Genomic DNA, 12,185 nt, shown 5'->3' with positions numbered 1-12,185 from the left:
TGGGGCACAGCAGCAGGTCAGAAAGGCAAACGAAAGCAACATAGAAGGGTCAGGTTGTAACTTAACTGTCCCCAAGGCAACCCTGCTCCTGCCACCGCTGCTCTGTGCCACCCAGCAAAGCATCAGCACAAGGAAGGCGCAACGCTGAGCTTCAGGGAAAAGGTGAGGAAACAACCCCCTGCCAGCAGAGAGCAAACACACCCAGGGACAGAGAGCCCGGCCCTGAGCCAAGGTGCAAGCCTCTGCTCAACTGACCCAGCACCAAGCTGATCCAGAGCTCTGTGTTTCACCGGGATCTGAGCACACACGAGTGGCTGAGGGATGAAGTTCCTGCCCCTCAGTGCTGTTTCACCACCCTGAACCTCCATACAATGGGAACACAGCTGATCCGTGCCTATAATGCAACACGTATGAAATGACCAGAACCACTTCAGATGAAGTAAACCCATTAACACCTGCAATGCCCTCCCTGAATCCTTAGCTGATTAAGGACCACGAGCACCTGGATGTGCTTGGCTGAAAGAACGGGGTTTGTTCAGCCCAGAGACACAAAGGCCATAAGGGATTTTACTGCTTTTATAGCTTGCTATTAACAAGGGCAGAGAGAACAGAGACAGGGTCTGGTGCCAGCCAAAACTCAGGGAATTTCAGTTACTGGTCAAATACCAGGAGTCCAAAGAGGTTGTGGGATCTGTATCCTCAGAGATATTCAAGACAAGACCCTGAGCATCCTCTGTACAGGAGGTTGGCCTAAAAACCTCCCGAGGTCACTTCCAACCGGAATTACTCTTTGATCGCAAGTTTAAAACCATAGAAAGCAGCTACTTCACTGTGCTTCATGCTAATGGGCTTCAAGAGCAGTTAAACTTTCATGCAGGCAGAGGAAGCAAAGCACAGTGTGCTCACCTCCTGCCTGATTCATCACTACCTGAGTGCTACATGCTGCTAAGCTCCTACATTCTTCATTTATCACAGCATTATTTTTTCTTCTAGCTGATTTTAACATGCAGCAGCAGCGTTAATAAGCTCAATAACTGTCAAGTAACTCTTCAGACAACTTTCTGGGTGCTCTACTTATCTCCAACGTGCTTCAAGAAACGTTAATCTTGCCTTCACGCCCACCCTCCCCCTCAGCAACACGGAATTGCATAACCCAGCAGCAGGGCTGCTCATCTCCAAGTGGGATCCCCGAGCAGGGGGCAGCGGAGCAGAGCGCTGGAGGATGGCGAGGGGAGGAGAAAAGCAGCACCCGGCACTGCTCGGAGCCTCCTGCGGGGTCGGTCTGGCCCTGCCAGCACACACAGGGTCAGGCCCATCTCCTCAGGTGGTACCAATTGTCTCTTCTGCTCATCAGCTCCGCAGCAGCACCTGGGCAAGGCCAGGAGCCACGGCTGAAGCCTCCAGCCCCAGCTGCATGTCCTTAGGCTAAAACACCCAGACAAGAGGCTCCCTTCTCAGCAGAGAACAAAGCTCCTGCCCCTGCTGAAGCACCAAGGCTTGAGTGAAATCAGCAAAACAAGTACCAGGACAAACATCCAGACCCCATCTGCTTGCCCAAAGGCAAAACTACACAAGACACACGATAAAGAAAGACCAATCTCCCAGTTTATTAAACACGGACCACTGAAATGAAGGAATGAAGGTTTAGAGTCTCTCTTGCCATCAGCAGAGCACACAGGCCCCGTTTGTCAGGTCTGCCCCTTGCTGCCGATCTTGGGGGGTGCTTCCCCACCTTCTCCCTCTGTGGGCTCCCCTCCGGACCCGGTCTCTGCCGAGCTCTCCAGGAGCAGCTCCAGGGCTTCCTCCCCAGCCACACGTCTCACCCGCTCCCCTTTGGCTGCCAGGATCTCCTCGATATTCCTGAACAGCGATTTGAGAACCAACAGTGACTCCGCAGCAAAGGCAGAGCGCAGGACTGCTCTTCCACACTTCGGATTTACACTACGCAGTGCATCACACGTGAGCATCACCAGGATATGAAGCCTTTGGGAAGCAGAGCAAACCACCCAAACCTTCTGGGGCTATTTTAATCCATCAGGATCAATGATGTAGCAATGACAGCTAAACGGAAATTCTTAAAGGCATCTTGGGGAGTTATCATTGAAATCTGCATGTCTGGAACATTTAGCCAGGGAAAGCTGGCAGTGATGCGATGAAGCCTGAGGAAGAGCAGAGCCCCGTACACAGTAATTCACCTACTGGCACCAATAAGGTGCCTGTGTACCGCACAGCTGCTCTTGCAGCTTTACACCATGGCACTGGGGTTGGAACTGGATCTTTAAGTTCCTTTCCAACCCAAACCATTCTAGGATTCTATCTGGATCCTCAACAGTGATGGTGAAGATTACAGATGACAGAACCCGGTTTGATTTTAGAACCAAGAGGTTATCAGAACCCATTCTGAGACACAGAACTGAACCCCCCAACAAAGCCTCCGGCTTGCTCTGAACCACGTTTCGGAAGCGCCAAGCAAAGCAGGTGTCGGCCGAGGGACGCAGGCAGGGCCCGGCAGCCCCTTCCCTCGCCAGACCCCGCACACCTACCGCTTCCCCTCCAGGTCGGAGAACCAGCCCAGGTTGTCGGCTATGACGTGGTGGTTGCCGCAGCCCGGGCACGTCACGATCACCACGCCGTTATGGTAGGCCAGCTTGGAAATGGTTTTGGCCGATCGCGTCTGGCAGACCTGCAAAGCGAAGAGAACGTGGCTGCGAGCACCGCAGCGGGCCCCTTGCGAGACAAACGCTGCAGTTACTTCATTAAAAGGTCTCTGCCCGCTCCCCGTCACAAGGGGTCCGTGTCACGGTGCCGGGCAGCTCTGCGCTGACCGGGCCCACGCACACGGGCGATCTTGCTCTGGAAAAGCCGTTTACCTCGGCCCGCAGCGCCCGGAGCCGCCACGGCCTCTGACACACGGCCCCGGCCCCGCACACAGGGACCCGGCCCCTCACAGACGGACCCGGCCCCTCACACAGGGATCCGGCCCCTCGCAGACGGACCCGGCCCCCCCAAACACGGCCCCCGCCCCGCACACGCCGCCCCGCGCACCTTGCAGGTGTACACCAGGCGGTAGTGCCTGGCCCTCGGCTGCTCCGGGCCGGTGGCGGTGCAGGCCGGGCGGAGGGCCGGCGGGCGGCCGGGCCGCGGCGAGGGCCGGGGCCGCCATGGAGCGGCCGCACGGAGCAAGGCCCCGAGCAACGGCCGCGCCGCGCGCTGCATGGCGCCGGCGCAGGCGCGCGGAGAGGGAGGGCACTGAGGTGGTGGCGGCCATGATGGGTAATGGCGGCAGCCATGCTGGCTAGTGGCGGCGGCCATGTTGGCTAATGGCGGCGGCCATGGCGGGTGAGGGCAGGGGCTGCCCTGCGAGCAGTGCCCGTCAGAGGCTTCAATTAAAAGCGGTCCCGGGCGCCGCGGGGCTGAGCCTGGGCTTTGGGCCCACAGAGATCCCGGTTACTTGTGCACCACACGCGTCTCCCATCGCTGCAGTGGCAGGAGAGCGATCCCAGCATCATTGGGCCAAGGGGGGGACACCCAGGGCAGGTTACACAGGAGCGTGGCGGGGTGGGCTCAGGACGCCTCCAGAGAGGGAAGCGGACAAGGGGACCTCAGCCCTAACCCCCTGCTGCAGACAGTAACGTTCCATGGATGTTCTTTATCGGGGTTAGACCGCGGTGAGCCCACGGGCACAGACCGACCCCGCACCCGTCGCCTCCGCGCTCAGGAGCCCTCGGTGTCGGTGTTGTCGCTGCCGGTGGTGTTCTCCCAGTCGGCCTCGTGGTGCCGGCTCTTGGGTGCCCTTCGCAGCGCTCTCTTTCTGAAAGAGGTTCAGGTTTAGAAGAGGTTTTGTGCAAACAGCGGCATTTGAGCGCACTGGGAGCTCAGGGTGGGCCAGTGCACCCAGTGCTGGCTGAACGCGAGGGCTTGCTCTCACAACCCGCAGCTCTGACTGGTGGCAAAGAGACAGAACGGGTCTAAACTGATGGAGACATTCTTATACTTCTTGAAGTGTGGGGTAGGGCTGGAGTCCTACACAAAGCCCTTCCTTTAATAAAAATACTGTTGCCAACAGTCATTAGGAGCACACCTCTAGCTAAAACTAGCACTAAGGTCCCTGTTTGACACCGGTTTCATTGCTCTCTTGCTCCAGAACAGCATTGATCAGTGAAGACATCAAGCATTAGGAGAACAAGCCTTCAAACAAGAGCATCTGAACAGCACGGAGGATGGAAATCTGCCCCCATTCACTGTCATGGAGCTTGGTCTTGACTGTCAGCAGTTTGTCAGACAGTGAATGTCAGACCTTTACTCACATGGGAGGAATCTATCAGCGTTATTAAACTTGTAGTTCTTTGGAACACCCTCCATTCCCTGCCGTGGAACCATCTGCATGGTCTGGAGCAAACACTATCACTGCTACCTTGGCTACCTGTGGTGCTAAAATAGGAGTCTCAAACAGTTCAGCTAAAAGCCTGAGCCTCTAAAGACAGGATCTGTGATGAATTTACACCTCCAAGCATCAAGCTTGAGGACAGGGGATGGACAGAAAAAACATACAACAAGCTGATCCGCTAAGTCACTCAGGTATGGCTAAGTTAGTCGTGCTTAGTCAAGTCCAGACCTTTGGTAACGCTCAAAGCAGTCCTTCATCCTCCTCCGCTCCTTTTCTGCCAGTTCCTCGTTGGCTAAAACACACTCCTTGAGCTGGAAAAAATCCAGACAAAGATGAACTGAATCTCCCTGAAGATCATGTCAGCGTCAGCACCAGGCAATGCAAACCTGGTCCACAAAGGTTCCAAGGCTGAGGTGCTGCTGCTGGTCCTTGCAGGGTGAAGGGCTGCAGCCCACCCAAAGGAGCCTGCTCATTTCTGCTCTACCACTTGTTTGTGCAACTAATCATTTTACATTTAATGAAGGAGAAATGGGAACCTTTGCTGTCACATGACCAAGAAGAGCTGTTCACTACCAAACCCCTCCTGCAGGAAAGCAGTTCACTGCACACAGCTTCCTGCTTCTGCTTGGTCCTGCAGAACGAAGTACAGCCTGCTCATTTCTGGGCTGCCCACTATTGTGTGTGCAGGGTGGCAATAGCTCTGTTTCACTGTCTTTATTCTCTCCCATTTGTAAGTCTGGGATTGTGTTTCCTGTACCAACAGTAATACTGTGGGCAATTAAACTGGAAAACATCCATACCCAGAGATGAAGGCCAGAAAGTGATCAGGAGTTTCTAGACACAGATGGAGAAATAACCACCGTAAGTGTTCTGCTGTTCAGAGCTCACCCTCTTTGGAGGGTGAGTTTTTCACAAAGTCCTCAGGCTTTGTAAAAGCGGTTTCTGCTTCTCAAACCTGGTAAATCCATCATTAACAAGAACAGTAAAGATCACAAACCCCAGTTGTAGTAAAGAAGAGCCCACAAAGGTTCTCTTACACTTGGTGACTTTGGAGGCAGGCTGCTCTCTTGAGTGCTAAATTGCTGGGTTTGTCCTTCAGGGCAACCTTCTAAGGGATGGAAAAATCACAGGTTTAGTCACAGTTGCCATTATGAAGCAACTTCTCCCTCCACCAGCTCATCAAACAGCAATAGCTGTAACGCTGTAACAGCAGAACTGAAACCAAGCTGCAGAACGTCAGGATTCAGACACTTCTCATTTCACTTGAACCCTCGGTCTTGCTCAGAATGATGGAGTTCCCCACCAGGTTCAGAAAGGGACAGCAGCTTTCTGGTTTCTGTGTATGCAGGAGCAAAATGAACCTTTGCAAAGCAGCACCTCTGCTTAGCATCCCCAAGAAATAATCATATTAGACATCACCGCAAGAAATCATGTTCATCATTATTTTAACCATAACTTGTCCCTGTTCCCCAATAACTCAGTTGTGTGTATCAAGGCACTCCACATCAGACCACATCCTAGTGAAGCGCCTGATGGAATGATCAGGTATCCTGATACATGATTTTGAACCGAGTGAGATAGAACAGTAAAAGGCTTTCTGGATCTGTTATTTGGCTTTTGCAAAAAATCTCCCATCTCAATGAATGAAAGGATCATTTAGGTCTCCCAGGAGAGCAAAACAGAAAGCTGCTTTTACTGTGCCAGTTTCCTTCCTTGCTCAACATGTTTTGAAAGAGATTTTCAAGTTCTTAGAGGAGCCTATTAACTCCTTTCCACACTGCTGAATCATTTCCACTGGGGATGCCACAGAAACAGAGCCCGTGACAGCATTAACTACAATGGTTCTGCTTTTGTGAAAATAGCCCACAACACAAAAGGGAAGAGGGGAGGGAAAAATTCCTGGAGAATGCCACATGGTCCAGCAGAAGCGGAAGGAGGTTTGTTCTGTTCTCAGCTCTGCCACCAATGCAAGAGGACTGGGTGAGGGAAGGCACCCAGGAGCTATTTCTCAAAGGCACCAGGTACCCAGTGATTTTCCTGGGCAAATGCAATAGACAGATTACCTCAAAAAGAAAGGTGCTAGGATGGTCTATCTAATGATACCACTTTTCCCAGGTCTTTCAGCTGTAGCAAAGACCATTTTAGAGACCATGTAATAAAAAGACCGGCTGTGGAGCTTTTTCTCTCAAGAGAGCTTTACAAGTGTTTACCATTCCCAGTGTTCTCCTTTTGATAGGTGAGAAGGATGGTGGTACAGCAGAATGCCTTGATTTATGGGCACCTATTCTGAGCCATCTCACAGAGGTCTTACTCAGAGCGCCAAGCACACTCAAATGGGAAGCATCCTCACAAACAAAGTCCCCAATCCAATTACCTATTTCTCATTAAAAATAAAACCCAGGAATGGTTTTTCCTGACCCTCTGAAACACATCACCATCCTCTCAAGAATTCTACTCTACATTTCCCCAGAAAAAGCCTTACTTTTAGTTGGTTGTGTGTCTTCGTCTAGGTGACCGTGAAGAGTAAGCTGTGGGACAGAAAAAGCAAGAGCATGAGAACTGCCCCTTATTCTATCTCACACTGTAGCTAGGAACAGATGGAGGAATGCAAGAAACAGGACACACATAAAACTGACCTTTCCCCAGTGCATCTTACTGTCAGCGGCACAGCAGACTGAGCCAGAAGTCACAGATCTACTCATGGATTTATCTTCCATGAATAAATCTCATTCCTTTGGCCTTATTGATACTTTTGGCCTCCAGAACCATCCCAGAAGTAAAAGGTAAACAAGGCACCATACTCACTTCCTGGGAATCTCTGGAGGAGGTATCATCCAGGTCAGAGGTCTGCAATAAAACCAGTGCAAATTAATCATTCCTTATAAGCAAGGAAGTGGCAGTAGGAGAATATACAGAAGTTCCAGAAAAAAGAGAAGCATGAACTTCCTCCTTCCTACACTCCTGTCTGATCACATGGAGACAGAACATAAGATGCCTCACTAATTAAACCCCCTGCATATCTCCTTTAGTTCCAGAAACCTTACACCTTACACCCTGCTCCCAAATTCATCCAAATGGCTCATACACAGTCAGTTTCTAAATAGACTTCACTCTTTGGTGGTCACTCATTACCTTTGGACATGCTCCTAACACAGAAAGTGTCAGCTTGCATGAGTCCATATCCATGCAGGGGCTAGGGCGAGGTAATAAGAGCCATCAGGTCTTTATTCTAAACTCAACATTTGCATGGAAATGGTTACCCACACAGCTGAATCTGAACTGGTCAGGGGCAAAGGGCTCCAAGCAGCCACACTCTGTCCCCACCCTCCCCTTCCCACCCCATCATACAGATGACAACCCCCCCAGGCATACCAGTGCGGGTAGCTCCAGCTGCAGCCTTTTCAGCTTGGCTTCAGTTGCCAGTAACTGGGTCTCCTTTTGGAAGAGCTGCAGCTGCATTTCATCACAGCGCTCGCCCAGCTCCCGGATCTGCTTGCGGTACGTGTCCCTCTCGACCAGGTTCTTGGAGTACTGCACATAGAACTGTTCTCGGGTAAGGAGTGCCTGGTGTAAGGGAGAATCTGTCATGGCATGTCACATGTGCATTCAGGGTTACAGTATCTGCACGCTTCAAGCAGCAAAGCAAGGATTAGCAGCAGCTCCAAGAGGAATGGATGGCTTTATCACCTGGTCTCTTTCTGAAGCCACTTCCTCCATCTGCTTCAAGACAGCTTCAATCCTTTTTTTATACATCTGGGAGTCCTTCCTCAGGGATGTGCACTGGAGTTCAAGCATCTCTTTTTCCTCTGCATACTGCTAAGACAAGGTCATGAGCACCCTGCTTGTGGGCAGAGCCTGAACTAGATTCTCCCCACTTCTGCTTTGTGCCACCGATTGCTGTGGACAGACCTCCTCCATGCCATGTCAAAGTTCAGCCAGTTGGAGCAAGGTGAACCAGAAGGTTGGACTGCTGACATGATGGATTTACATGTTCCTGAGCTGTCAGTCATGATTAAAGCTCCCATCGCCCTCCAGGCTGAGGCAGGGACTATGAACAGTTAATGCTACAGACACTGAATGCTAAAATATTACCCTGCTTCTTTTACCAAACTGTAACCCTAGAACAGGAGCAGTGAGGATTGCTGGTGAGCAGCTCCTCTGCTCCACGTTGCAGGTGCTTCACCTGCCTGTCTTACCCACTCCCCCTCAGCAGGGATTTGCATGGCATCACATACTTTGTCTTGGAGCACCTCGGCTTGCCGCAGCTCCTTGCGCAGGCTGTAGATGGTGTTCAACAGCTCCTGGCGTTCTTCTAGGATCTGGCTACAGTCATTCTCCAGAGTCTCCTTGGAGAGGCTCTTCTCCAAGTTCTGTTCCCTGGCAACCTCCTGGACAAAGGAAAAAGTGCGATACAGCAACCATCTAACCCCACATCAACTCTGTCCCCACAGTCCCAAGTGCTCTATTTCACCTGGGAGAACAAGCTTACCCGCACAATCTGCAGTGCAGCCTCATCAATGCACTGGTGCTACAGATAATCACTTCTCAGGAGTCCATATTCAACCACCCCCACCAACCTGCAGAGTGTTCTCCAGCTCCTGATTCTTGGCCAAGAGCAACTCCTTCTCCTGCTGGATCTCCCACATCACCTCATGGCTTGGACGCTGCTCTATGGCGTGCTTCAGTTTCATCGTATGCTTACGCTCCAGTTTGCAGTCATCCTCAGCCTTCATGAGGCTGTGCTTCAAGTGGTCGATCTGCAAGAAGGTTCAGAGCTCATCAGTAATGATGAGAAAATTCTGACCTGCAAAAGCAGTTCTCAGCTCCATTCCCAGAGAAACATGGGGCAAGCTTCTCCCCAGCTCTGTTTTCTCAGGAAGCTCAGTGCTCTGGAGAGTCCTGCTTGTGTGCCGGTAGATGTGTGTTATTCCTGTACTGCTTTTGTGAAAGAGCGCAATCTGGAATGAGGGAAAGACTTAATTCTTCACAGCACAGCTTGTAACACATGGGCCTACAGGGCTGAGCCAGGAACCACCAAGACATGCCACCCGCTAGAGAAGATGTACGGTTCTTTACACTGGACTGGTCCAGACCATCCTGGGCAGAACCAAGTCTGGTTCACAGCACAGCCTCCCAGGGATCGCATAAAGGGGAAGCTTGGGGAAAGGCTCACTGACCTCTAGCATCAGGTCCCGGTTCTTCATGAGGGCAGCGCTCTTCTCCTCGCTCTGCCTGGCATAGCTCATTGCCAGGCTGTAGTTCTCATCCTTGCACTTCCGCAGCTCCTTGCTCAGGCTGTCCCTCTCCTCCTTCATCTTCTGTGCCCGCTCCTGGTGCTTGCGGAGCAGGCTGTCCCTCACCCACAGCTCTCTGATGGTGTCCTCTTTGGTGTGCAGCCACAGGGTGAGCTCCTGCGCCTTCCGCCGCTCCTCCTGCACCATGCTCTGCAGCTTCATGATCTCGTTCATGAGGAGCTGGCTCAGGCCCGATTCCCCAGCGGTGTCTGTTTGGGGGGCAGGTGTCAGCCTCTGCTGTCCTGTCTGCCCCAGACACACACACAGAGCACAGGCTCCCCCCACTTGCCACTGCAGCTCGGGATCACCGCTTGCCACACACACACGCGTGCAAACCCTGAAGACACATGCGATCAAATTAGCCACACTGCTCCCCCCCCTGCTCTGTGCCTTCCTACAGCAGTGTCACTGCAGAACAGGCAGAAGGAAGAATTGAACCTTCTGCTCCCTCCTCCACCCTGTGACATTATTCTTGCCAGAACCCTTCTGAAGCACACAGGGAATGCTCCTGACTCTGCTCACTGGGGCTGAGGAGCAGCAAAAGTGGAGGTGAACCCCCCCTTAATTTGCAAACAACACCCAAGGAAGAGCTGTTTTTTCAGAACACAGCTTTACCTATAATCATAGAGAACACCCTGCTGGGTTCCTTGCCAGTTACTTTCTTATACAGTTGTGGATAATAAAGCTCAAGACTCTCCAGAAATGCCTCAAAGCCCTTGTGTCCTGTTCGCTGCAGAATGTCCAGAAGAACACCTGAAATGATTGTAACAGGATATTCTATTATTTTCTTCTTTACCTATTTCTAAATTAACAAACTGCTTCGCTTTCTCCACGTGCAGATTAAAGTCCCTGGGATGAAATGCTCCAGCCAGTCCTAAGCCAACTGCCCAGTAACTAACAGAAAGTATTTTAGCTCTAAAGGAACAGTTCAAACCTAACCTTTGTATCTAGCTCCTGCTACAGCGGCTGCAAAGAGCAGCTCTCAGAAGAGCACTTTATGTTCCCCTACTGATCCATGGAGCCAAAGGCTGCACTTGACCCACCTGCCTTCCGCTTGCGCATGACCAGGCTGGGGTCATTAAGAACCTGCTCCTCATCATCGTGGCTGATCACTTTGCACTGGCGAAGATAAGGTGTTATGCGGGAAGGATCTATCACAGAGATCAGCTTCACCCGGAAGTTCTCCAGGTTATTCCAACATGTCTCATCCTTATCTTCTTCCAACATGTTGGAGAGTGAGAAGTATGAGCAACGCAGTCCTGCCTTGAAAAGCAAAACAAGCAAACTCTGAGCCTCCTGGATCAGTGGGGGCCGCAGTGGTGGAACCAAGTATGTCAACAGACTGACAATGGGAAAGCATCTTTTAGACACAGGACCACATCTGCCATGTGGTCTATAGCTCACTGGTTGCAAATCACCTGCAGAACACTGTGATATGCTACAGTCACATCACAGAAAAAACAGTGGTACCACAGATTTGAGGCACCAGCAGCTCTGAGGCTAATGCCAGTACTGCTGATATATATGTGAAGGAGAGCTAGTGTGAAATACTGAGTAAACAGAAGTCAAAGCTTGATGTCTCCCTCCAACCACCCAAACATCTCCTAGATGTCAATGCAACAGGAAGGTGAAACTACTTAGGAACAGGTCTCCTGGCGATAGTCACTGAGAGCCCCATGAACAGAGGAAACTCCAATAAACCCTTGATTCCCAATAGTGCACCCAAAGAAATCACTGTCCAATCTTACTGACTTCACCACAGATTTTCCAGATATTCAGCTATGTTTCATATTAAATCTTTACTTCACTTTACAAAGAAAGACTCCAAACACCTTCAGGACGCACTTGTTACGCATCACACTGTCAGCTAACATCAGTGAGCTGGACTGACTTACGGAGAAATACGCTGCCTGCCATCACACCAGCCCCACCAGATTACAAGAACTGCATTCCCCTGTTGATAAAGACCACATCCTTACCTCAGAGCTGTAAAATAGAACTTTTTTTCCCTTGTTAATATAAACCATTCTGCATTACAGGGACCAACCTGAGCCCGTGCAGTCAAAACAGCTTCCTTGTTTCCTCCCCTGGTCTAGCACCAACTCATCTGTGTCCTGTCTCTGAGAAAACTTGTCTCGGATGCAGCCTCCCTCTATATTCTGGCTAGAGCAAAGATCATTCCAGGAGCAAAACTGGTTTGAGAAAAGAGAAAAGGGGAAACTACTCAGCTATACACTGAGGGTGGAAAGGGAAGAGGAGGGGAGAGATAAAAAGCAGCAAAAGAGGAAGCCAGAATGGGTGATGGGGGAGGAGTGGCACTGCAAGTTGGCAGCATTACATACACAGTGATTTTAGGTTCATTCTGGCTTTGTTTTCCAATCTGTAGCACTGAAGTACCAGCAAGGGTCCAGAAAGCTTTGCTGTGTTGTGGTCAAGAAGACTAAAGAGAGTGAAGGTCACAGATCAGCTGATTTCAGGGGACAAAATGAATCATAGAGAAGAAA

General features: G+C 51.1%; 2 protein-coding genes across 6 annotated transcripts; both read right to left on the bottom strand.

Annotated features, from left to right (window-relative positions):
* Nucleotides 1–1,583: 1,583 nt before the first annotated feature.
* On the bottom strand, nt 1,584–3,312 carry DNLZ (DNL-type zinc finger). Its single transcript, XM_065696003.1, has 3 exons — nt 3,046–3,312; nt 2,544–2,683; nt 1,584–1,860 (listed from the first exon to the last, which is right to left on the bottom strand). Exons 1-3 carry the CDS (start codon nt 3,310–3,312, stop codon nt 1,689–1,691), a joined length of 579 nt encoding a protein of 192 aa, XP_065552075.1. The 3' UTR covers nt 1,584–1,688.
* Nucleotides 3,313–3,606: 294 nt separating this feature from the next.
* CARD9 (caspase recruitment domain family member 9) lies at nt 3,607–11,910 on the bottom strand. Of its 5 annotated transcripts, none has more exons than XM_065695998.1 (13): nt 11,729–11,910; nt 10,725–10,944; nt 10,297–10,434; nt 9,565–9,890; nt 8,965–9,144; nt 8,623–8,775; nt 8,075–8,203; nt 7,760–7,951; nt 7,193–7,234; nt 6,870–6,915; nt 5,425–5,495; nt 4,616–4,698; nt 3,607–3,807 (listed from the first exon to the last, which is right to left on the bottom strand). In XM_065695998.1, the coding sequence occupies exons 2-13, from the start codon at nt 10,906–10,908 to the stop codon at nt 3,609–3,611; spliced, it is 1,743 nt and encodes a 580-aa protein (XP_065552070.1). In that variant the 5' UTR covers nt 10,909–10,944; nt 11,729–11,910; the 3' UTR covers nt 3,607–3,608. The 5 variants fall into 5 exon arrangements, with proteins under 5 accessions (XP_065552070.1, XP_065552071.1, XP_065552072.1 ...); XM_065695999.1 differs by having other exon boundaries at nt 8,075–8,200; XM_065696000.1 differs by having other exon boundaries at nt 3,635–3,811.
* Between the last annotated feature and the right edge of the window lie 275 nt (nt 11,911–12,185).

The sequence above is a fragment of the Lathamus discolor genome, chromosome 15 (assembly GCF_037157495.1).
Source record: "Lathamus discolor isolate bLatDis1 chromosome 15, bLatDis1.hap1, whole genome shotgun sequence".
Classification (NCBI taxonomy): Eukaryota; Metazoa; Chordata; class Aves; order Psittaciformes; family Psittacidae; genus Lathamus; species Lathamus discolor.
The sequence above is the reverse complement of the archived record's forward strand: the minus strand, read 5'-3'. Positions and strand labels throughout refer to the sequence as shown.